This window comes from Tursiops truncatus, chromosome 18, assembly GCF_011762595.2.
Source record: "Tursiops truncatus isolate mTurTru1 chromosome 18, mTurTru1.mat.Y, whole genome shotgun sequence".
Taxonomy (NCBI): domain Eukaryota; kingdom Metazoa; phylum Chordata; class Mammalia; order Artiodactyla; family Delphinidae; genus Tursiops; species Tursiops truncatus.
Genome location: NC_047051.1, coordinates 66,817,347 through 66,842,921, shown reverse-complemented (window position 1 = coordinate 66,842,921; position 25,575 = coordinate 66,817,347). Strand labels below are relative to the sequence as shown.

The following is a 25,575-nucleotide window of genomic DNA, read 5'->3' as shown; positions in this document are numbered from 1 at the left end:
TATGTGGAACCTAGAAAAGTGATACAGATGAACCGGTTGGCAGGGCAGAAATTGAGACACAGATGTAGAGAACAAACGTATGGACACCAAGGGGGGAAGCGGTAGTGGGGTGGGGTGGTGGTGTGATGAATTGGGAGACTGGGATTGACATGTATACACTGATGTGTATACAATTGATGACTAATGAGAACCTGCTGTATATATAAAAAAAAATGTCCTCATTACAGCAGGCACCCACACCAAAGAGAAAGAACAAGCCACAAAGAGGGAGAATGAAAATTTCACAATTCAAAAGGAAGGATAGGATTGTTCTTTTTGCCCAGCCGAAAAAGAGTCAGAGGAAGTGGGCTCTCTCAGTATAGAGCATAACCTTTTCTTCTTCAGTTCCCATGTGGTTGTCCCCAACTCTCGTTCTTTTTTTTTTTTTTTCCGGTACGCGGGCCTCTCACTGTTGTGGCCTTTCCTGTTGCGGAGCACAGGCTCCGGACGCGCAGGCTCAGCGGCCATGGCTCACGGGCCCAGCCGCTCCACGGCATATGGGATCTTTCTGGACCGGGGCACGAACCCGTGTCCCCTGCATCGGCAGGCGGACTCTCAACCACTGTGCCACCAGGGAAGCCCTCAACTCTCGTTCATTTTGCTAAAATTTTTAATAATGTTAAATATCTCAGCAATTAATTTTCAATCATAATTTCCATTGACAATGTAGTTTAAAAACTTAAACCTGGAGAATTGACACACATACACATTCTCCAAGTTTAAGTGTATATATATATATATATATATATATATATATATATACACACATATATATATTTTTTAAATAAACACTTTCTTTTCCTTAATATTATTGACCCTGAATCTGAAGGCATATGTATTTAATGAGAATATATTTCTTTTATAAATGATCTTTCTTCTTTTCCCATTTTTATTGGGAACTCCATTTCCATTAATTCCCATTCTACCAAAAAAGGAACCATTTTTAAGGTCAGGTTAAAAGTATTTTTTCTTTTCTTTTGATCTTAATAACTGACATAAAAGTAGGTTATGTCCTACTTTTAGGAGAGAGCCTGTGCATGCTGAGGAATGCATGAAGGGAAGTTGCAGTTTAAAAAAGTCATTTGTCATTCTCTATTTTCGAAAATATTGAAAATATTAAAGCTGAAACCATCCCTATGCGTGATTTTGCTTCTTTTAGAGTAGAGAAACGTGGATTTATGACACAACCTAAATCCTAGAGAAAAGGTAATGACAACTTTAAAAGAAAAACAAGTTTTTCAAAAAATAAACAGAGTGAACAGTGGTAGATCTATAAATGAAGTCAAAAGAGAAAGAATACGAAACATCTGTTGCTAATATTCCTTTAGTGCTTATAGTAAAAATTTCCAAATTAAGTAGGTCTAAATTTTTAAAACTTGCTTTCTGAACTTTCATTGACAGATAGAAGGGGAAGAGAGCAGAAATCTCAGGAAACCATTCTTGCCTTATAATTTTTCTCATTGTTTTTGAGTAAGGTAAGATTTTTTCTGACCTGCACCAACACTGTCAAATAAATTTTGTTTAGATTTTCTAAAGCAGGAGTTTAGATGGACGTTTCTGGGCTTGAAACCTGGAATGGAATCATCATAGAGGTTGACATAATAGATGTAAGAATGCTAACTGCATCTATTAACTCAAAATGCCTCCTAGGCATTACTTTCTTAATTCTTCTGAACAATCCTATAAAGCAGGTATTATTATCCCTACTTTACAGATAAGGAAAGGTGAGTCTTAGAGATTAAACAACTTGCAGAAAGTGGAACTGAGGTTCAAGCTGAGGTCTGCCTGTTTCCAGGCCAAAGTACCAAGTGACTCCCATGTAGGGTTAAACAAGCTGATAAAGGTGGCAAACAGGGTGGGGGAAATAGGTTCAAAGATGGGGTCTTTTCCTCTGAGGTATTAATGAATGGGTTTTTGAGTCAAAATTTGAAGTAGGTGATAAGGTAGGAACTGAAGTAAATCGTTAGGTTAGGATTCAATTTAGGGCTGGCATTGGAGTTAGGATTTTACTGAGAGGTGGGGATGGCCCCTGTATTTGAGATTGAGATAGAGTTTAGATTCAGAGTGGCATTTGCATTAAGTACTGCAAAGGGATTGGAAACCAGCGGTGTTAACTAAACTTCCCTGATGACAAGAATCACCTGGGGAATTGTTGGAGCTACAGATTCCTGGTCCCTCTCAGCCTTGCCGGATCCCCTTCCCAGGAAGAGTGATACCATTTACAAAGAAGCCAAGGGTGGTCTGATCATCAGGAAAGTAGAGAAATGGGCACTGGTCGCAACTCTGGCTTCCCACTAGAATCGTATGGAGAGCTCTTTATCAGTACTGATGCCTGGGGCCCATCCCTCAATTAAACCATAATCTGAGGGGGGGGCAGTTATTCTGTTTAAAAGTTCCCCAGATGATTCCAATGGAAAGCCAGGGTTGAAATTACAGATAGATGGTTAGAGATGAAAAGAGAGCATTTCTGTTTTGGATTCATGAAGCTCTTTAGTGAACCTCTTCTATGACAATTTTTGCATACTGCTTGATTTATATATATTTGCATGCCTGTATATATATATATATATATATATATATATATATATATATATAATAACACTGTAGCCTTGAAGGGCAGAGACACTAACTTTATCACCCACATACTTAGCACTGTGATATTGAATAAATATATATTTGCTCTGTGCATATAGGCATTCAAAGGATATCTTTGGCAGCTCTATACAAGGATGAGAAATATAGCATGTATATTACATGCACATTTACCCAATGAAGGGACTTCCTCTCTATTTGTTTTATGAATTGTCGAGATTCACTCAGTGTTAAGTAGTTTATTCATTGACTGGAGTCTAGGGAGCCTTGGCCCTCCAGGTCCTTATCTCATGCACAAGCCTTTCCTGGCACCAGCCCTTTCTGAGCAGTTCCTGCCTTATCTCTCCTGAATTCAGGCTGGCCCTTAGTTACTTGCTTGATCAATAGAAGATGGCCTTTGGGGACAGCCAATGCTAGGTCATAAGAATTCTTGCAGCTGTGTTCTGGAGCTCTGGGAACACTCCTGGAGCCCTGAACTGCCATGTAAGAAGTCCACCTACACTGAGACCACCACACTCAAGAGAATACGTGGTGAGTCCCTGAAATTACGTGAAGAGAGAGATGCCTGGCCAACCCCAGAAGAACCTCTAGAGAAGAATAATGTCAAAAGACTTAAAGCCCTCTTTAATCTGCCAAAGCACATCATATGGACTTCCCTGGTGGCTCAGTGGTTAAGAATCCACATGCCAATGCAGGGGACACAGGTTCGAGCCCTGATCCAGGAAGATCCCACATGCCGTGGAGCAACTAAGCCCATGCACCCCAACTACTGAGCCTGCGCTCTAGAGCCCACGTGCCACAACTATTGAGCCCACGTGCCACAACTACGGAAGTCTGCATGCCTAGAGCCTGTGCTCTGCAACAAAGAGAAGCCACTGAAATGAGAAGCCCGTGCACCGCAACAAAGAGTAGCCACCGCTCGCCTTGACCAGAGAAAGCCTGCACACAGCAACGAAGACCTAACAGAGCCAAAAATAAATAAATATATTTATGTATATAAAAAAAGCACATCATACAAAAATATCACTGTGATGCCCCATCTATAGTATAAGTAAAATAAAATTTAAGTAATTTATAATAAAATAATAAGTATTTCAATATTTTAATATCTCAAGCAAAGCACAAAATAGTATGCAGAAAGAAGAATGCATGTGTATGAAGAATCACTGGAGAATATAAAATTACAAATGAGGTTCAAATGGGCGTGTTAAGCTGGCAACCCAAATGCCACAGGCAGTACTGCCTTTGGTGATTTTTGAAGATAATAAACACATTTTCATATAGGTCTAAACAAAATCAAATTCAGTATCTCCTGATTTTACATGTTATGCACATTCCTGAAAAATTCAGTATAAATCAAAAGAGGGTAAAATCTGCCTTGTGGGGGACTTCCCTGGTGGCACAGTGGCTAAGATTCCACGCTCCCAATGCAGGGGGCCCAGATTCAATCCCTGGTCAGGGAACTGACCCACATGCATGCCACAACTAAGAGTTCGCATGCCACAACTAAGGAGCCTGTGAGCTGCAACTAAGACCCCATGCAACCAAATAAATAAATAAATATTTGGGGGGGGGGAAACCAAAACTGCCTTGTGTTTAGGAATTCTGGTCCTGGGTAAATGGGAGCAGATGGATTGGGAAAGAAAACCAGAGTGTGAACTACCACCAAACTGCAAGTGTTTCCTATTTTTGCCCCCTCCAGTACCCCCCATACCTGGACTCAAGGTCATCTAAAACCTAGAAGTGGACCCCAGTCATGGACAGAAGAGCTTCAGGAAAAGTTCTCTAGTTCTGGTTCAAGCAACTGGAAAGGGGACTCCTAGTAGAGTTTGGGGGGAAATCCAAGTTCTTTTTTTCCCTTCTTTTGTCTATTCTTTTGAGCCTTAACCCCCGACGCAATTCCAGCCACAGCAGCAGCAGTGGGAGCCTGCAGTTTCGAAAAGCCTTCCTCTTTAATCAGAGGAGCTATGATCCCAAGAGGGGAAGCAAACTCCTAGTGCTTTTTCCTTCCATCTCTTGGTCCTGGACGTGAGGACTCTTCTGAGAAGTGTGCAGCAGAGTGGGATAACTTTCAAGATGGAGGACCAAAAGAAGGAACTGCAGGGAACTAGAATGTACCAGCATCACGGCAGAAAGGGAACATCTCAGCAAATTTCATGATCTCCTGGGCTAACCTCCGAACTGCACACACATGGACCTGACCCTAAACAGCACACCGTAAGCTCTGAGAACCGAACTAGGGGGTAGACCCTGGTCCCAGACTGGCCACTGGGGGGTGCACACACAGGACAGATCCAAAAAAGCACAGCAAAGACTTTGAAAATGGAACTGATATTGGAAAAACCACAAACAGAAAGAAGAATAGAACAAAAAAGAGGGTTTATAAATAGACTCACACAAATATGATCATTTGATTTTCAGCAAAGTTGCAAAGGCAAGTCAATGGAAAAAAGATAGTCTTTTTAGCAAGTGAGATTGGGGCAATTGGTCACTAATATGCGAAAAAAAAAAGTCAAAACAAACAAAACCTAGCCTAAATGTCACGACTTATACAAAAATTTACTTAAAACAGATTATAGATCTAAATGTAAAACACAAAACTACCAAAATCTTAGAAGGGAGCGTAATCTTTGTGATCTGGAGTTAGGCAACGTGTTATTTTACATGACATGAAAAACAATCCATTGAAGAAAAAATTAGTAACTTAGACTCCATCAAAATTCTGTGAAAGATGGCATTAAGAGAATGGAAAGACAAACAGTAGACTTGGAGCAAATATTTTCAAGTTACATATCCAACAGAGGACTTTTATCCAGAATACATAAGAAGTCTCAAACTCAACAGTAAGAAAACAACCCACCTTAAAATGCACAAAAGACTTGAATACTCATTAACAGAGGCAGATGGCAAATAAGTATATAAAAAGATGTTCTACATCATTAGCCATTAGGGACATGTAAATTAAAACCATGATGAGATACCACTACAAACATTAGGATGGCTAAAATTAAAAAACACTGTAATACCTAGTGCTGGCAAAGATGTGCAGCAGTTAGAACTCTCATACATTGTTGGCAAGAATGCAAAATGCTACAGTCACTCTGGAAAGCAGTCTGGCAGTTTCTTGTACATACATTTGCCGTATGACCCAGGAATCCTACTCCTAGGTATTCACCTAGATAAATGAAAACTTTTGTTCACACATAAACCTATACATGAACATTTCATAGCAGTTCTATTCGTGGTTGCCAAAACCTAGGAACGATCCAAATGTCCTTCAGTGGATGAATGGATAAACTGGGGTACATTCATACAATGGAACACTACTCATAAACAGCAGGAACAAAGAATTGATTCATGCAAGTGAAAATTATATAAACTTCAAAATGTCCATGAATATAAATAAAGTTTTATTGGAACATAGCCATGCTCATTAATTTAAATACTGTCTATGGCTGCTTTAGCAATCACAATGGCAGAGTTACAACAGAGACTGAAAGGCCCACAAAGCCTAAAATACTCACCTCCTGGCCCTTTACAAAAAAGTTTAGGTACCCCTGCTTTAGACTACAGCAAAGACTAGTCAATTATCACCTGAAGGTTCCCAAAAAATTGAGCCCAGGACTATGACCATGGGCCAGTATTTCCCATTCCTATTCCAAGGGTTTTTATTGAGCTACATCACACCTGTTGGAACTTGGTTCTTAAAAATTTTTTTCCTACTGTGGTATGTAAACACTGGAAGAGAGCGGCCAAGACCATATGCAGGGAAAAAAAAAAAGATGAAGAGATGAAAGATGAACACTGTGGGCATTAATAGAACAGTAGAGCTGGGGGAAACTTAACAATCCTTTTATTTTTACAGTTGAGGACAGTGTGACTCAGGAAGTCTTCCCCCAAATTGCATAGTGTCTGATGTCTGCTAGGTCACGTTAGCAAAAGCAGTTTGTTCATCCCTCTCTAGAAACTTGTTCAGGGCCTTGACTCAGAAGACTTACATTGAAACTTAACAAGACAATTAGGATTCCTCCATGAGCCTACGGCCTTTTGAAACTATTACCTCCTGGCATTGAGAGTGTAATTTTATTTTGCATTTGCTAAAAACTGTAATCATGAAGTGTTGATAATGCACCTGACAATTTGGATGTTGCCTCCGTTTAAAGCCCACAGGCTCCTGAATCTTCAGTTCACTTGTGAGATCCAAGACACATGGAAGGGCAAAGAGTGGTTGAAGAATAGAGATCAAATTCAAGGCACCCGAGGTTGTATTTTTATTTTCATTGGACAAAATATATTCTTTCTTTGTATGAACTAAAGGAAGTGTCCATGGTTGGGTTTCCAATGACTGCCACCCTCTGCCCCATGTCACATGGGCAGCTCCGGGTCAGTGTAGACCTGACCTGAGACTCAGCACCCTGGGAGGAGGAGAGAAATTCGGCAGCTGCCACAGGAGGGCCTAAGGAGGAAAAACATTTCCATCAGGCTAATGAAACCTGTCAGCACCAGCAGGGCCCCAGAGCTTGATCTCCCAGGACCCAAGAGGGGGAGGGGTGCTAACAGAGGAGGAGGAGGGGCCAGGAGGAAACAGCAGGAGAGGGAGGAGTTTGGCAGGAGGCAGTCATGAAAGGAAATAAAATTAAAATATGGTACAACAACTGGCAAACCGCTGACTTGGTTCTCTGGACTTGATCTGCTGCTAGGGTGCAGCTTCTTTGGGGCTGGTGGCAGAAGCAGGTTTGCCTAAGCTTTGGCGTCCTCTGTCCCCTCTCCAAGGACTTGGCAGGGGCCTAGCAATGTGTTTATATGGTCTTAGGTGTTCTGTTTTGTTTTTTTAATTAAAAAATATGGAAACATTTTTGAAAAGTTGAAAAAAGTCACCACAAATCTAACAACTCAGAGACAATCACTGTTAACATTTTGGTAAACACCCTTCGTACATACATAAAGACATCTGTCTCTTCAAATACACACATACATTGATGTATTCAATTTTACATACTGTATATACTACTCTGTAACCTACCTGTCTCACTTATTGGAACATCTTGCTAAGCAAATAAAAATCACCTTTGCTTTTTTTTTCTTCCAGTTTTATTGAAATATAATTGACATACAGCACTGGATAAGTTTAAGGTGCACAGTATAATGATTTGACTTACATCATGAAATGGTTATCTCAACAAGCTTAGTGAACATCCATCATCTCATATAGATATAAAATTATGGTCTTAAGGTTTTTTTGAAAGATTTATTTGTTTATTTGTTTATTTGATTTATTTTTGGCTGCATTGGTCTTTTTTTTTAAACATCTTTATTGGAGTATAATTGCTTTACAATGCTGTGTTAGTTTCTGCTGTGCATTGGGTCTTAGTTGCGTTAAGTATTTAAAAATTTGTTGAAGTAGGATATTTTAACCGCAGTCAGTTAACCCCACTGTGTCTTTCCATCTCAACTTCCTTCGTGGACAGTTTTCAGATTTGCTAAGGGAGGGTTGAGTTAGGAATACACTATATTAACTGCAATCGAGAAAGATGTTTGGGAACATTTTAACAAAAACACACAAGAAACTATAAACTCCTATTTAGACATAAGGGTAGCTTATTTTACATTCTTTAAATTCATTTACTAAAAAATTGAGAGAAAATTCAGGTAAAATTACTGGAATATGAAACAAAACAGTTGAGTGATTAAGTCAATAGATGTTATTCTGACATGGAGAAGGAAAGCATAACACAGACTTTCAGATCATACTAAAACCAATCAGTCATTCACTATGAGGAAGGGACAGTCTATCAGGAGAAATAAATGGTATTTGGATTGTTTGAAAATCCAATTAGTGAAGAGTTGTGAATCATATGAACTCATTGGAAAGGAATTTTAAATTCTTACAGATTAAACATGAAATGTTGACATTGATAAGGAGAATATAAAACTCTTAATCCTCCAGTACACTGAGGACTTTGATGACAAACTGGCTATTTAATATTGTCAATTTGAAGACATTGATCCAAAAATACTTAAAATACTCTGAAATCTTACAGCTCATCTATGAAAGTTCTTTGCTTCCTTCAAATTTGATGAAATCCAAGAGAGTTACAAGACATTACTAACAACTAGTTGCAAAGTTGAAATAAATCTGTTCTAAGTTATCAATAACAGAAAATTTCAATTAAGTATGCTCGAGGGAAGACTGAATTTTCTTTCTATACTCCCTATAAAAAACAGTACAAAAATCATTGTCTTTTGAAGAGACTATCAGAATGTATACAGACAAATATTGTAGGAAAACAAGCATTTCAGAGATGCATGAGGAAGTTAATTAGTTAGAAACACTGTTATGTTTCTGGATTTTGTAATGTTTGTGGTATTTAGTAGCTTTAAAAATTGTAATTTGTGTGATTTTTCTTATACTAAATATCCACTTTTGTACCCAATTTGGTATTTATAATTTTTATTCTTTTTCTAAAAGAGGGCCTCTTGAAGTTCTGTAAGCTTTATATCTATTATACATTTTTTAATTGTGGTGAAATATACATGACATAAAATTTACCATCTTAACCATTTAAAAATATACAGATCACTGGTATTAAGAACATTTACATTGTTATATAACCATCACCACCATTCACCTCCAGAACTCTTTTCATCTTTCCAAACTGAAACTCTGTACCCATTAAACACTAACTCCCCATTCCTCCCTCTACCCAGCCCCAGGCAACCACCATTCTACTTTCTGTCTCTATGAATTTTGACTATTCTACATATCTCATTAAGTGGAATTCTATAGTATTTGTCTTTTTGTGATTATCTTACTTCACTTAACATAATGTCTTCAAGGTTCATTCATGTTGTTGCATGTGTCAGAATTTCCTTCCTTTTTAAGGCTTAATAATATTCCTTTGCATGTATATACTACATTCTGTTCATCAGTTCAACCATAATTGGACACTTGAGTTGTTTCCACCTCTTGGCTATTGTAAGTAATACTGCTGTGAACACGGGTGTACAAATATCTCTTCCAAACCCTGTTTTCAATTCTTTTGGATATATGCCCAGGTGTGGAATTGCTGGATATGGTAGTTCTCTTTTTAATTTTCAGGTAAACACCATAATGTTTTCCACAGTGTGGAAGCAGCTGCTACACTCCACCAACAGTGCAGTTTCTCCACATCCTTGCCAATACTTTTTATTTTCTGTTTTTTGGATAATAGCTATTTGAATGGGTGTGAAGCCCTTTATATATATATATATATATATATATATATATATATTTTTTTTTTTTTTTTTTTGCGGTACGTGGGCCTCTCACTGTTGTGGCCTCTCCCGTTGTGGAGCACAGGCTCCGGACGCGCAGGCTCAGCGGCCATGGCTCACGGGCCGAGCCGCTCCGCGGCATATGGGATCTTCCTGGACCGGGGCACAAACCCGTGTCCCCTGCATCGGCAGGTGGACTCTCAACCATTGCGCCACCAGGGAAGCCCCTTAATGTATTTTTAAGTCATGGCTGGGATTGGTTTTGCTGGGTAAGCTTTTACACTGTTCTCCCCTTCATGGCCATGTCCATGGTCATGGTTAGAACACAGCTTAGCCTTTGAGTGCTGCTGCCCAGTACTTCTGTATCGTATTGGTTTCGCCTTTTCTTTCTCTTGAAGTCCTTGGTATCAGTTTATTCAGATTTGCTTTTGAGTGATCATAGATCACATCTTTTGGGGTTTATCATTTACTTGTTTTAGAGTTTACTGTATATACATACATTTCTACCCCGTTAGTCAAGAGGATGTGTTCTGCTTACTTGTTTATTCTACAATCTGTTGAAAACTTTAAGGTAGGTCTGTAACATTCCCATTATACTCAATGGTGATGCTCTTTCTATGTCTGGTTGATGTTAAAGCTGATACAGCTGGTACTACAGGACCTGTTGCTAAAACACTGAAAACTGTTTGATAAATAGCCATTACCTTGTAACCCTGAGCACCTCCCTACCACCTTGGGATCATATAAAGCGTTAATGGCTGATGGTGAAGGGGGCCTCCAGGACTGAGCTTACTTAGAAGGGCCTTTGAGCTCTTAAAATTCTTCTCGAATAAGAAGCCCCACATTTTCATTTTCCATGGGGCTCTGAAAATTATGTAGGCTGTCCTGAACAGATCATGTAGATTATGGCAAATTATATAGCCAGTCCTCAACAGAATCATTGCCCTTTTAGACACTGGACCTTTTTCCCAAGTGGAAAGGGATTCTGCCTTAAGGTTTCTACCAGGAACAATGTAGGGGAGGCCACGCCAGTCCTCTTTGTGCTAACCACAGATTCTCTTTGGCCCTGTTCCTCTGCCATTCATCCTGGCCCACATTCTTCTGGAGCCTAAGCCTGGAAAAAGGCATTTAGAGATCAACATTTTTCTGCTATGAGAAATTTTATACTTTTAAGAAGCATAACCCTTTTCTAAGCTCAATTTTTACCCCCGATTCTCATTTCTTTCATTGTCAACTGTATCCCCCATCTGTTTAAACTCTGTGTTTGTATTCTTATTACTATATTTCCTAGAAAAATTGTGTAAATTTTGCTAAATAAATCTTTTCCAAAGGAAACTGGCTTTTAGGTCATATTTCAGCTAGTCAGTTTTAACCAGGTAGACATTTTAAAATCATGCAGAATTCCTGCCTAATTTCTGCTTTATTGGCTCATTGAGAAGCCTTACCTACAATGGAAATAATTGAGGAGAAAGATCTTGTTACTTCCTCAGATATATTCTTGATACACAAGACCCATTTGAGCATGTTTGGAGAGATAAGTTATCTAGGAGTACATCTCTATTTGTGTTTCTATAGCTCATCTGTGACATGAACTTTAACTCACTTATCTTGCAGGAATATTGTGGGAATTCATTTGATAAAGTCAGAATCGTTTCAACAACAGCACTTTTAAACCAAACAATTATGATTATGTGTTCACTGTGATTATATATGATCATTATTTGATTACATCTAGTATAGAAATAATAACAGGTTGTTGAGATTCAGTGATATTAGACAATTTTCACTCTACATCAGTTGCCAGCTCTCTTTTATTAAATGATGACATGACAAGCTTAGACTTTGTAATACAAACTGCCACAAAGAATATTAACAAAATTCTGAACTGCACGTTACAAAATGAAAAATGAGATGAACAAACATCATTTGCCTTTTTGGTGTCAGTCAACCTTTGTAGTTTATGAATGGTGTTCACAAATTAGAGCAAAACTACTGGTGATGGGGCTTCCCTGGTGGCGCAGTGGTTGGGAGTCCGCCTGCCGATGCAGGGGACGCGGGTTCGTGCCCCGGTCCGGGAGGATCCCGCATGGCGCGGAGCGGCTGGGCCCGTGGGCCATAGCCGCTGGGCCTGCGCATCCGGAGCCTCTGCTCCGCAGCGGGAGAGGCCACAGCAGTGAGAGGCCCGCGTACCACAAAAAAAAAACAACAAAAAAAAACAACAACAAAAAACAACAAAAAAAAACTTCTGGTGATGAGCAGTTAAAAGGGAGGGAAAATCTGAGGCTAATTCAAAAAGAGAGAGAACTTGGTGATGAGAATATCTCCTTAGCCTTGAGGTAGGGAGTTTCATCTCGCAATCTGAACCCTCTCTGGGTGCGTAGTAAACAGCTCTGACAACAATTCCTTGAAAAATTTTATCATTATTTATTTTTTAAAAATTTATTTATTTATTTTTGACTGCGTTGGGTCTTCGTTGCTGCACGCTGGCTTTCTTTAGTTGCATCGAGCGGGGGCTACTCTTCGTTGTGGAGTGCAGGCTTCTCATTGCAGTGGCTTCTCTTGTTGCAGAGCACGGGCTCTAGGTGCGCAGGCTTCAGTAGTTACGGCACGCCGGCTCAGTAGCTGTGGCACACGGGCTCTAGAGCGCAGGCTCAGTAGTTGTGGCGCACGGGCTTCGTTGCTCCGCGGCATGTGGGATCTTCCCGGACTCAAACCCATGTCCCCTGCATTGGCAGGCGGATTCTTAACCATTGCACCACCAGGGAAGTCCCTATATTCACCTCTTGAAAGGATCTCTGCAACATTAAAAAAATGCAATTTGTATTCCTTTTCCTAGAAAAATGGTGGCAAACTGTTGGTGCTGCCCTTTAAAAAAAGGTGGATAGAATGAATATGGCTGATAACAAATGCTAATTTAAAAACTGATGTCTTATTTTCCAGCTAATTTAATTTAATATTCTCCTCCTACTTTATTATTAGTCTTGTAGCAAAGTAACTATTTACTATAAAAAGGATAGTTCAAACCTGAAATGATGCTCTATGCTATAGTCTATTACAGTTCAATTATAAGTACTAATGATTATAAGAAATGTAGGAGACAACTGGATATTACATAATGATTTCATATTTGAAAGGGTATTGAATGATATCCTTTTAAGTGTTCTTTTATGGCTTAAAAAGTTCCATTTTGTTGACATCCTATTTCAGTATATTGAGACATTTCATAATCTTTTTAAGAAATAGAGTTTAGAATATTTTTCAACTCTTTGTTAACACTTGACTCTTATCTAGAGAGTTTTAAAGTATAATCTGAATGTGAAGCCTCAGGAAAAAAAGATATTCAATAATTTTGGGGAAATATTATTTTTATGAAAAGTCTTGAATGGCCCATGTCTTTATATATTTTGAGGCAGATACTGTTAGGTGCATACAAGTTTAGAATTGTTATATCCTCCTGGGGAATTGAAGTTTTGAACTTTTCTCTTTGTTATTCTTTAGTAAATCTCTTTAACTCTGTAATGATTTTTGCCCTAAATCTCTTTACTTTGATCATAATATAGCTATGCTAAACTTTATTTTGGTTAGTATTTGCCTAGTATAATTTTTTTTTATCCTTCTATATGCCACCTTTCTTTTTCTTTCTGATTTAGGTGTATCTCTTATAAACAGCATATATATGGTTTTTGCTTCTTAATTCATGTTGTCAATCTTGGTCTTTTACTGGGAGTATAAGTCCATTTATAATTATTGTTGTTACTAATATATTGGGATTTATTTTTACCAGCTTATTTTATTTTTTCCATTTGTTGCACTTTTCCTATATTTTTATCCCCTCTCTTTTCTTACTTCCTTTTCTACTGAATCTTTTTTTGCATTTTTACTTTTTCACTTTACTAGTTTGGAAGAGAAACACTCTATTTATATACTATGAACATCCTAGACAGTTACATTTAACAAATTCTAAAACTAATCAGTATTTTCCTCATGAACAATATAAGAACCTGCACATACCATCCTGTCAAATACCATCCTGCTTTATATATAGTTGTTTGATATTTGAGGTTGATTTAAGCTCCACAAATTAGGCATCACTATTTTTTTCTGATATAGTATTTATTTAGATATGCTCACGTGTTTATTAGCTTATTTGTTCACCATCCTTTCTTCTATCTCAGATCTCTCATTTGGAGTAAATTTCTTCTTGCCCAAAATAAATCCTCTTTTTCTTGTATTGAAATGTAATTCACATACCATAATATTCACCCTTTAAAGTGTACCATTCAGTGGTTTTAGTATATTCACAAAGTTGTGCAACCATCACCACTATCTAATTCCAGAACATTTTTTTTTGTACCAATAAGAAACCCCATGCCCAACAGCAGTTACTTCCAGTTACTTCCTCATGTTCCCTTCCCCCCCAGCTTCTGGCAACCACAAGTCGTTATTCTGGACATTTCATATAAATAGGATCATGCAATATTTGACCTTTTGTGTTGGCTGCTTTCACTTAGCATAATGTTTTTAAGGTTCATAGCTGTTGTGGCATAAATCAGCTCTACCTCCCTTTTTATAGCTGAATAATACTCCATCATGTGGATATACCACATTTTGTTTATCCATTCATCAATTGAGGGACATTTGGGTTGTTTCCACTTTTTGGCTATCATGAATAATGCTGCTATAAACGTTTATGTATGAGTTTTTATGTGGATATATGTTTTTAACTCTTTTTGGTATATACCTAGGAGTGGAATTCCTGGGTCATATGGTAATTCTGTGTTTAACTTCTAGAGGAAGTGCCAAACTTTTAAAAGTTTTGTAATTCTATCAGTAATATATGAGGATCCTAATTTCTCCACATCCTGTCGACATTTGTTATTGTCTGTATTTTTTTTTTTTTTTTGCAGTACGCGGGCCTCTCACTGCCGCGGCCCCTCCCGTTGCGGAGCACAGGCTCGGGACGCGCAGGCCCAGCGGCCATGACCCACGGGCCCAGCTGCTCCGAGGCATGTGGGATCCTCCCAGACTGGGGCACGAACCCATGTCCCCTGCATCAGCAGGCGGACTCAACCACTGCGCCACCAGGGAAGCCCTATTGTATTTTTGACTGTAGTCATCCTAGTGGATGTGAAGTGGTACCTCCCTGTGGTTTTGATTTGCAATTTCCTAGTGACTAATGATGCTGAACATCTTTTCATATGCTTATTGACCATTTGTATATCTTTGAAGAAGTGTCTATTCAGATCATTTGTCCATTTTTAAATTAGGTTGTCTTTTCATTGTTGAGATGTGTTTTTTAAATTTTTAAAAACTTTTATTTATTTTAAAATTTATTTATTTATTTTTGGCCATGCCACACAGCTTGGCTTGCGGGATCTTAGTTCCCTGACCAGGGATTGAACCCCAGGCAACTGCAGTGAAAGCGCCAAGTTCTAACCACTGACTGCCAGGAAATTACCTATAAGTGTTTCTTTAAAAATATTTATTTATTTATTTATTTTTGGCTGTGTTAGGTCTTCGTTGCTGTGCGTGGGCTTTCTCTAGTTGCGGCTCTAGGTGCGTGGGCTTCAGTAGTTGTGGCTTGCGGGCTCTAGAGTGCAGGCTCAGTAGTTGTGGTGCACGGGCTTAGTTGCTCCACGGCATGTGGAATCTTCCCGGACCAGGGCTCAAACCCGTGTCCCTTGCATTGGCAGGCGGATTCTTAACCACTGTGCCACCAGGGAAGCCCTATAAGTGTTTTTTTTTAAAAAGTATATATTCTGAATACTAGACTGTAGTAATCAGGACAGTGTGGTATTGGCAAAAGAACAAAGAGATCAGTGGAACAGAATAGAGAGACCAGAAATTGACTCCCATAATTATAGTCAGCTGATCTTTGACAAAGGAGCAAAGGCAATACAATCGAGCAGATTATCTGGAGCCAATATGAACCAGTAGCACCCCACTCTCATGTGTGTATCTATCTACTCTCATCTACTTATCAATCATCTATCTAATCTATCTGTATTAAAACCCATGAGTTCACACTATACCTCCAAATCCAACCCAATACCACAGGGTTTATTCTAAAACCCTCCTTTATATATTTGTAATTCCCTTCTCTGACAGTGAAAAACCTGGTTTTCATTATCAAGAATATATTACTTATTTGTTCAATGCTGGAATACACAGAAAGTCATCTCAGAATTGCTGACTGATACATCTTAAAAAAAAAAAAGCCTACTTGTTCACATCTCACTTTTTTTTTTTTAAGAGTTCTTTTTGTCTTTAACCTAATGGTATATATTCCAAACACTGTGTTCAAAGGGTACTGGGTTTAGTTCATTTTATTTCCCCCCTTCAGTGTGGTTATATTATTCATTTGAAATAGAGTTCTGTCCATTGGTTTCTGTTTGTATTCCATTTTAGGGTTTTTCTCCATTCTTGTTGATTTTATTTCTTTTCTCTTTGTTGAGATTTAAAAAAATATGTGAAACATTAACATAAAAAGTCAGAATTGTACAAAAAAGTATATTCAGAGAAGTGTCCCTGACTCCATGTTTCCCCATTTCTTCTTTCCTTCCTACTTTATTCCCACTGACCCCTTGAAGGTAACCAAACTTACAAATCTCTGTTTTATCCTTCTTATGTTTGTTTTTGAACAAGCACGTAGATACTAGTATATTTTCTTATTTTCCCTTATTTCTTACACAAAGGCAGCATACTTTAGATAGTCTTTTTGTTTTATTTAAACAATATATCCTGAAAATCATTTCACATTACACACAGATCACAGATGTTGATCGACATCTTTCTCATTCATTTTTACAGTTGAATAATATCCCATTGTGTGTATGCACCATATTTTACCAGTCTCCAATATTGACATTTTCCAAAATTTTACTATTACAAGTAATGCTGCAATGAATACCCTTGGGTGTAGCATTTTATTATCATTTGCGGTGTATTTTCAGAGTAAATTCCTAGTAGTGGTACTGCTGGTTCAAAAGGTAAATGCATATATAGTTTCGTTAGATATTGCCAAATTCCTCTCCATAATGGTTATATCACTTTGTACTTCTATCAGCCATGTGTGTGAGTGCCTGTTTCTCCACAGCCTTTCCAATAGTGTTATGCTTTGTAATTTTTCCCAGTCTGATTGATGAGAAATTGTATATCCGTGTAGTTTTAATTTGCACTTACTTTATTATAAATGAGGCCAAACATCTTTTCATATGTTTACTGATCATTTTATGTCTTTTCTGTGAATTGTTTGGTCACGAATTTTGTCCATTTTCCTATTGGGTGTTTGGTCGTCTTTCCCCTTAAAATTTATTTATTTATTTATTTATTATTATTATTTTTTTAGCGGTACGCGGGCCTCTCACTGTTGTGGCCTCTCCCGTTGCGGAGCACAGGCTCCGGACGCGCAGGCTCAGCGGCCATGGCTCACGAGCCCAGCCGCTCCGCGGCACGTGGGATCCCCCCGGACCGGGGCACGAACCCATGTCCCCTGCATTGGCAGGCAGACTCTCAACCACTGCGCCACCAGGGAAGCCCCTCCCCTTAAAATTTAAAAGTGGAGAATTTTTAAGGGCCTGCAGTTTGCCCAACTGCTGGGAATGAAAGTTTAAGTGCTTGCTACTCAAAATCTGTGCATCCGCAGCATCTGCTTGGGTAAGGAATTTGACATCAGTGGGGAGCTTGTTAGGACTGTTGACTTTGGGTAACACACCTGATCTTCTGAATCCGAATCTGCACTTTAACAAGATCCCCAGGTGATTTTTATGCATACTAAAGTTTGAGAAGCCCTGGTCTCAATGATCTCTTAAAGACCTCATATTTCATCTCCACTAGGAATCTCTCCTGAAAAGATAAAAGTGAAAGGGGATTATATTCCTCCAGTACCATTAACCCTAAGTGGTATCTGTAAACTTACTAGATTTGGTAGATTAATTGCGTACCTTTCCCCCAGATGCTCTTCCTTGAAGGGCTATGTCTTCTATTTATATTACCTAGTGGAATTTTAAAATGCTGGTTTTTCTAAAATTAATCAACCAGTGTTTTTAGAAAACAAGCATTATGAGAAATATTTAGACAATGAAGCACAGTATGATAGTTCTTAAAAAAAATTAAACATAAAATTATTATGTGATCCAGCAACTCCACTTCTACGTATATACTCAAAACAACTGAAAGCAGAGACCGAACAGATATTTGCACACCCATGTACACAGCAGCAGCATTTACAATAGCCAAGAGGTGGGAACAACCCAAGTGTCCATTGATGGATGAACTGATAAAAAAAACAAGTGATACACACACACACACACACACACACACACACACACAATGGCATACTGTTCAGCCTTAAAAAAGGAGAAAATTCTGACACATGCTAAGTGAAATAAGCTAGACACAAAAGGACAGATATTGTATGATTCCACTTATATGAGGTACTTAGAGTAGTCAAATTCAAAGAGACAGAAAATAGAATGGTGGTTGCCAGGTACTGAGGGTAGGGGGAAGGAATAGGTACAGAGTTTCAGTTTAGGATGATGAGAAAGTCCTGGAGATGGATGGTGGTGATGGTTACACAACAATGTGAATATACTTAATGCCACTGAGCTGTACGCTTAAAAATAGTTAAAATAGTAAACTTTACATTATGTATAGTTTACGAAAATAAAAAAACCCCAAATCTTTTCACCATTAGGTTGTAAGAAACTTGAGAATTTTATTGTTATAAAATTTGACGCCTAGTAAGGCCTTGTATACAAAAGGATTCAACATATTTTTTTAAATAAAATAAAGGGTTCAGCTTTCATAGGAAAAAAAATGAAGTACAAAACTAAAAGATGCTTATTTAAAAAAAATTCAATCAATGCAAAAATAAAGAATGAAAGCTCCCTTTGCCCTTCCCTGGATGCTAACACAGGACTGACTGCTCTTTACAGGTTACTTTTTATTTAGGCTAAAAACAGATGTGCTCTTTCAGGATACACCTGTAAGAGATTTTAAACTAATTAGGTATTATTAAGACACATACAAATCCTAAAGCAAACCTAACAAGGAAATGATGCAGTTAAGAGGTTATCATTAAAACATAGATAATGCTTGAATTATAAATATTTGGGTGTTGTACAGTCATTTATATGCAAATTTTCAAAACTGGCTGCAGTTATATTTCATCTCCACTACCTACTAGTATCATCCTTGGCAAAAAGGAAAGCTTTCTTCCTACAGTTTTGGTAAAACAAAAACGGGGTTACTCCCTCAAGCTATAGTAGATGGGTTTATCTTCTACCACACTTTAAACACCATCCTCCCCATTCCATGCAGCATCGTCACCTGGAGCTGATGCTCCTCCTTCTATAAAGGTGTGACAGCCTCTCTCCAGGAGTTGATGCAGTAAGAACTCACAATTATAGGTCCACACTGGCGGGGATAAAAAAACAAAACAAAAACAAAACACCAGACTTTGGTAAGTGTATTACTTTCTGAGGACTGCTGTACCACAAACTGGGTCTCTTAGAACAAGAAATTTATTCTCTAACAGTTCTGGAGGCTAGAAATCCAAAATTAAGACATCAGCAGGACAATGCTCTCTCCAAAGGCTCAAAGGAAGACTCCTGTTTCATCCAGCTTCTGGTGGGTGCCAGAAATCCTTGGTGTTCCTTAGCTTGTAGATGCATCATTCCAGTCATCACAGAGCCTTCTCTCTGTGTCTGTCTCTTCTCTTCTTATAAGGACACCAGTTATACTGGTCCAATATGACCTCATTGTAACTTGGTAACATCTGCAAAGACCCTATTTTCAAATAAGGTCACATTCATGGGTACTGAAGTTAGAACTTCAGTATGTCTTTTGGGGGGACACAATTCGACCCGAAAGTGTAAGGACCAAATTTCTGCTCAAAGTTAAACCTAAGAAATGTCCCATTTGTTAACTCCACCGGGAAGAAGAGGCTCTGCTCTGAGTTGCTGGGAAAATCAGTCTTCCTGGGCTTAGTTCTCATTTCCATACCTCCTTCTCTGTCAGAACTTGTCCTTGTTTAGGCATTGTCAGTGACTACTGTCAGCACCACGCATCATCCCCTGCTTCCTAAATGAAAATCTGCCAATTCTAGAATATAATGAGTCAGTAAGCAAGCACAGAATTTAGGAGTAGTAGAAATGGGTAAACTCTTCACTTTCCAGATATACGTGCTCTTTTCTGTGTTCGTATATTTCTTAAACAAAACAAAGCAAAAAAAGGAAATGAAGGAAAAACACCCCCACATTGTGTGCTTCTGTTGTTTTTAATAATAAAAAAATAATCTATTTGCAGTCTATGGAAGTAGATGTGGTTTAGAGAGTCAAGGTAACACAGCGGGGTAAAGATTTATGCTATCTGGAACTTCTTCAGGAGTCAGAAGCTCAAAGGTTAAAAATTTAGGTTTCTCAGACTAGCACGTAACAGTTCAGGTAAGAACCGAACTGACATATCCCATGGAGCCCAGAGGTGTATATATGAGATGGGCATGGTCATATCAAGCAGCACAAGCTCCCCATGAAAGCAGCGCCTTCTGCCTGTTGGGGTCACCCAGCCCTACTCCTGGAACAGAAGCAGCCTGGTTCACATCTAGGCCACTCCCTCATTTCGCAGTAAAGGAAATCGGTTAGTAATTGTTTTTATAATCACACATGATTGTTTTGTTTATCTTCCAGCCTGTCAGGCTCACTTAGTGCTACATCCTGCACCCCAGAGCACTGGGAAAACAATCCAATCCAGCAAGCATTTATTGAGTACTGACTGCATGCCTAAACTCCAGGCTTATTATGGGCCAGACCTGCCCATTAAGTCCTGAACGGTGGTGTTTTGCTTTCTACACTAGATTGGTAGTTTTCCCACTTTAAGATTCCGGTATTTGACTTTCTGGCAGAGTGGGACGCCACGGGCGGCCTCCTTCGGAGCTGACGTCTGCTAGGAGGCCTCAGTGCACTTAGGTAGCACAGGCACTGGAGATTCCCCTGAAGGCGGGGTCCACAGTGCCCCCGCGCGCGCAGGTAAGGAGCTGTCTATCAGCAGGCGGTGGGCGTGGCCTGTGCACACCGACCAATCAGCAGACCCACCCTTAAGGCAGTCTCCCCGCCCAAACCACGGAGCATGCGCCACGGGCGCTACGCAAATTCCTCTCTCTTCGCGCGCCCTCTCCGCGGCGAGGTCAGAGTTAGGCTGCCCCGAGTTTCCTCAGAAAAGAGGAGAAAAGGAGAGGTGGGGCCCGTTAGGGATGGGGAAGGCGGAAAGGCGGTGTGAGGAAGAAGTTCCTCAGAGTCGTGGCTGTCGCTAGCAGCCGCCAGCTCCCGGGTCATGTTGGGCCCGCAGGCCGGCGCTTCTGGGTTTCCCGGGCTCCGCGCCCAGCGGTCCCGCCCGGCCGCGGAAGCGCGGCAGATGGGCACGTCGTTTCCCTCAGCCCCTTGCAGGTTATTGTCCTCAGTTTACAGAGGAGCTGGGCCAGGCTCAGAAGTTTTGATGGTGACTCAGCAGCTCGTCCTTGCGGGCCAGGGTCTGCGTGACTCATCCCGGACCCTCCCTTCGGCTCCAGAGGCTTCCACCGTTCGCGCGACGCCTCTGGGGGCGGAATAGTGCTTTGAGGCGGAGAAGCGCCGCCACGAGTGCGCGCGGTGCTCCACGCCGGGTCCCGGGCAGGGGCGCTCCGTCCCGCTCTGCATAGCCCGGGCTTCCGAACGGCTCTGTGCTCTTCGAGTGCCACCTTCCTGAAACCTCCGTCCCTTCAGCAGCCCCAGGGGGGGTGGGCGTGGTGCCACCGAACCCCGACCCTGCCGGTGACCGCGGAGTCCCCAAGATGCTGGGGCTCCTCAGGCAAGGAATCCACGGTCCCAGTGTATAGGCACCGGCTCCGAGGACTTGTCGACCCGGGAGGGCGCCGGGTCGCGCGCCCTCCCGGCGGCTTGCGCGGCCCTCGCCTCGGGTCTTCGGACGTGCGGCCTGGGGAGCAGTCGGACCAGGGAGGAGGCGACCCCCGGGGTCCCTACCTGCCCCGCCAGGCGTCCGGGGCAGCGCGCTGCCAGCCTCCCGCTGCCCGCCTCCCGCGCCGTAAGGCACCAGCCGCCCGACCTGCAGGGCCCGCTGTCCTGCCGCGCTGGCCCCTCCTCCGCCCGCCCCGCCCCGCGCCGCGCCGGACACCCCGCCCCGAGGAGGCGGCCCGGCGAGCGGGCGCCGAGGGAGGCTGGTGGCATGGGGGAGCAGCCGTCGCGGCCACAAGTACGGTTGCCCCTAGCGAGCCCCGGCGCCGCTCGGAGCGCGGGGGACTGCGGGAGCCTAGGGGGGTGGCTCGGGGCGTGACACCGAGCGGAGGGCGTGGCTCGGGCTGCGCCGCCCGGACGCGCGGCGAGCGGCGGGGGGAGCAGGCGGCGGCGCCGGGGGCCGAGGGCGGGCCGGGCCGAGCGCCGAGGGCGCACCTGGCGGCGGCGCGGCCCGGCCGGACTGCCGGAGCAGGCTCGGCGGCGGCGCTGGTGGCGAGGATGTCGCAGCCGCCGCTGCTCCCCTCCTCGGCGGAGACTCGGAAGTTCACCCGGGCGTTGAGTAAGCCGGGCACGGCGGCCGAGCTGCGGCAGAGCGTGTCGGAGGTGGTGCGCGGCTCGGTGCTCCTGGTGAGTGCGGGACCACGGAGGGAGGGAGGGAGGCGGGCAGGAGGGCGGGCGGCCACCTCCTTCACGCTCCTCTAAGTCGGCGGGGCGGAGGCGGAGCCGCCGACCCTACTGGGTCTGTAGGATTAAGAGGTGGTGAAGGAGGGGGGTGTTGGACAGGGGAGAAGGGAAGGTCCTGGAGGGGCAGCAGCTCCCAGACCCCCACCCTGCGTCTAGGGGGTCCTCTCCCCACTGCTGCTCCTTCCCTCCGGGGAAATTCCCTGGGAGTGAGGTCGCCATCTCCCTCCTACCCCCTCCCCCCCAACTTTACGTCCCTCTGCCGACTGAGAAATTACTCTCTCCTTTCCCCCTCCCTCCCTCTCACATCCCCCTTCTCCTCCCTTATTCTGGAGGGGCTTGGCACCTGTGGCCTGGAGGGGCGCAGGGGAGTGGAGGTGGCAGCTTCCTTTCCCAGTCCGCAGCCCAGGGTGGGATATGGCCCTGCGGACCCTTTGGGTGGGCTGAGCTCCAGAAGGGAAGGGGTTCTGTATTCTCTCCTCCACTCCCTCCCCCTGGCCGCCTCTTATCAAGGGTTAAGGGTCTTGATAGGAATCCCCCGTGACTTGAGCTTGGGTGCAAATTACTACGAAGTTTGGGGATTTGGAGCAAGCAGACCGGTGATTAATCTGGTCGTAGCAGAAAATCTTTTGAGAATAGGCCTCTGGGTGTGAGGAAGATGAAGTTTTAAATCAACTTTTCCACTGCCAGGGCTGGTCCTGCTGTACTTGGAAACGCAGTATACCCCCATCACTTGGAAGGTGCGGAAGAGCAGCAGCGTGCTCTCCTGGGTAGCTGGAAACTTTTAGCAGCTCCTTGCATTGGCGCTGCCATTTGTTTTCTTGAAAGGGGCTTGTTTGTGGGTGGGTGACTTGTGTTTGTTGGAACGATCCAAGAAGAAGGGCCTTGGAAGTGATTCTCTGGGCTTTGTGGGGCTGTGTGTGGGTTATTGTTGGGGTGGAGTGCTGGGTCCCTTAACACAGGGCCTGGCTCATCTCTTCGGTGGCAGATAGATTCCCTTTCTGGTCAGACACGGAATGACATGAATGATGGTTGTGGAGATTGGAGACGAAGCTTCACTGATTTCCATAGCTAGTCTGTTCAGTTTGCTTTTTCTCACAATTGCTCTGACAGCTCCCTCTAGATTCTTCAAACTCCAGTTGGTTCAGTAATAAGGGATTTTATTTTTCTCTTTTTACTGAAGTTGATCATTTGACGGTAAGGAGTAGAGCAGGAGTTGAGAGTGGACCAAAACCTGGGATCTCTTCCATAACTTCAGTTGCTTTGGCCTCAGTAGTATATCCTGTATCTTCCTGACTTTTGCCAATGTGTGTATGTTAAGGAGAAAGCCCGCAGACATCTGTGGCTTTTTTTTTGTTCTGGAAGGAAACTTAGTTCTTTTAACTGGGGGCACTGTCCTCGTTAGAGATTTGAGGCAAAAGAAGAGTAAATAAAATCATGATTTCCAAAGTGCGGACAGACCCGGACTGAAAAGGAGGTACTAGTTTGATAAGCCATTAGATTGAGCACAACACTGCTCATTACTCACATGCAACACTCCTTGAATTCAACAGCCCTTCCTGTTGGAGGCTGGCCTACTGATAGTGACCTAGTAGTGTCCATTCCCATGTGTGACATACTGCTGCTGTGCTCTACCTCATGACACTTTAATAGTACATCTATTTTCCCTATTCACCCTTAAGCATGAACAGCCAGACGTTTGGCTGGTGTCTCAACCCTTAGTGTTGTCTGTCTGTGATCATTGTCTGATGAAACTTGTGATGAAGCAAACACAAAATGCTGGAAAGTAGGTGGGCCTCCTTGGGCCTTTGAAAGGCTCCCCCGCTGAATGGGAAATACACTGCAGTGATTCTGCATTGCAGATGGAGGAATTTGCAATAGCTTACAGATATAAAAACTACCCATCAACCTCACCCCCCTCACCTCCTGCCAGGTACTCTGCCACCGCCTGCTTTTTCTTGCTGCTCCCCAGTGTCTGCCAGGAAGCCACAGCAGGTGCACCTCTCTCGGCTTTGTTCTAGGAGCATCTAAGAAGCTACCCCTGATCCTTGCAGAAGGCAGAGCAGCAGCCAGGCCAGGGTTTGGAATCCCATGGTCCACCGATCCGTGCTTGGATGGAAGTAGTACTCTGCTCTGTTTTTGACAGCTTGGGTCAGCGCTAATACAATGCCTACAGCATAGTAAACACACAGTAAATATCTCTTAACTAGCTGACTAACGTAGCAATTCTGTAGATGGACTAAAAGAAAAACGAACAGGGTATGGCTTTAACTAGCTCTTCTCATGTTTCTAATATTGATGAGTGGCTTTTAGTGAGATCAGAAACAACAGAATTAAATAGTTCAGTGGGTAATAAAGGCTGCCATTTAAAAAACAAGCTTTAAAGTGTAGAAGTAAGGTGTACTCATAAATTTTTTGTTAGGTTCATTTTTCATAAGCTCAGGTGTGTGGGCCTTTAAAAATGAGAGTGTAGGGCTTCCCTGGTGGCGCAGTGGTTAAGAATCTGCATGCCAATGCAGTGGACATGGGTTCGAGCCCTGGTCTGGGAAGATCCCACATGCCACGGAGCAACTAAGCCCGTGTGCCACAACTACTGAGCCTGCGCTCTAGAGCCTGCGAGCCACAACTACTAAGCCTGCATGCCACAACTAATGAAGCCCATATGCCTAGAGCCTCTGCTCCGCAACAAGAGAAGCCACCACAATGAGAAGCCTGCGCACCGCAATGAAGAGTAGCCCCCGCTCGCAGCAACCAGAGAAAGCCTGCGCGCAGCAATGAAGACCCAGCGCAGCCAAAAATAAATAAATAAATTTATAAAAAATGATAGTGTATTAATTTGTTTGAAAACCTTGAAAAAAAATACAAAAAAGCAGAGAGAATAGCATCATGAACCTTCATAATCCATCACCCAGATTCAGTAATTATCAAGATTTTGCTAAACTTGCTTTAACTGTCCCCTTTTCCCCCTCGTTTTTTTGTGTGATTGTGAGTGCCACACCAC

At 42.2% G+C, this 25,575-nt stretch overlaps 1 protein-coding gene across 25 annotated transcripts in view; it reads left to right on the top strand.

Annotated features, from left to right (window-relative positions):
- The window catches only part of DOCK9 (dedicator of cytokinesis 9), a 326,031-nt gene that overhangs the window by 19,846 nt on the left and 280,610 nt on the right, over positions 1-25,575 (top strand). For 4 of the 25 annotated variants that reach the window (XR_002173397.3, XR_002173396.3, XM_033843514.2 and 1 more), the window contains exon 1: positions 22,061-22,520. The exons of 1 other annotated variant lie outside the window; for it this stretch is intronic. Coding sequence is in view for 19 of the 24 variants with exons in the window: in XM_033843514.2 (XP_033699405.1) it covers positions 22,392-22,520 (129 nt within the window). In the remaining 5 variants the exon portion in view is untranslated. Of the gene's footprint in view, positions 1-22,032; positions 22,521-25,575 lie in introns of those variants that run through there. 20 more of the 25 variants (XR_002173395.3, XR_002173394.3, XM_019920839.3 and 17 more) reach the window with 16 other exon arrangements.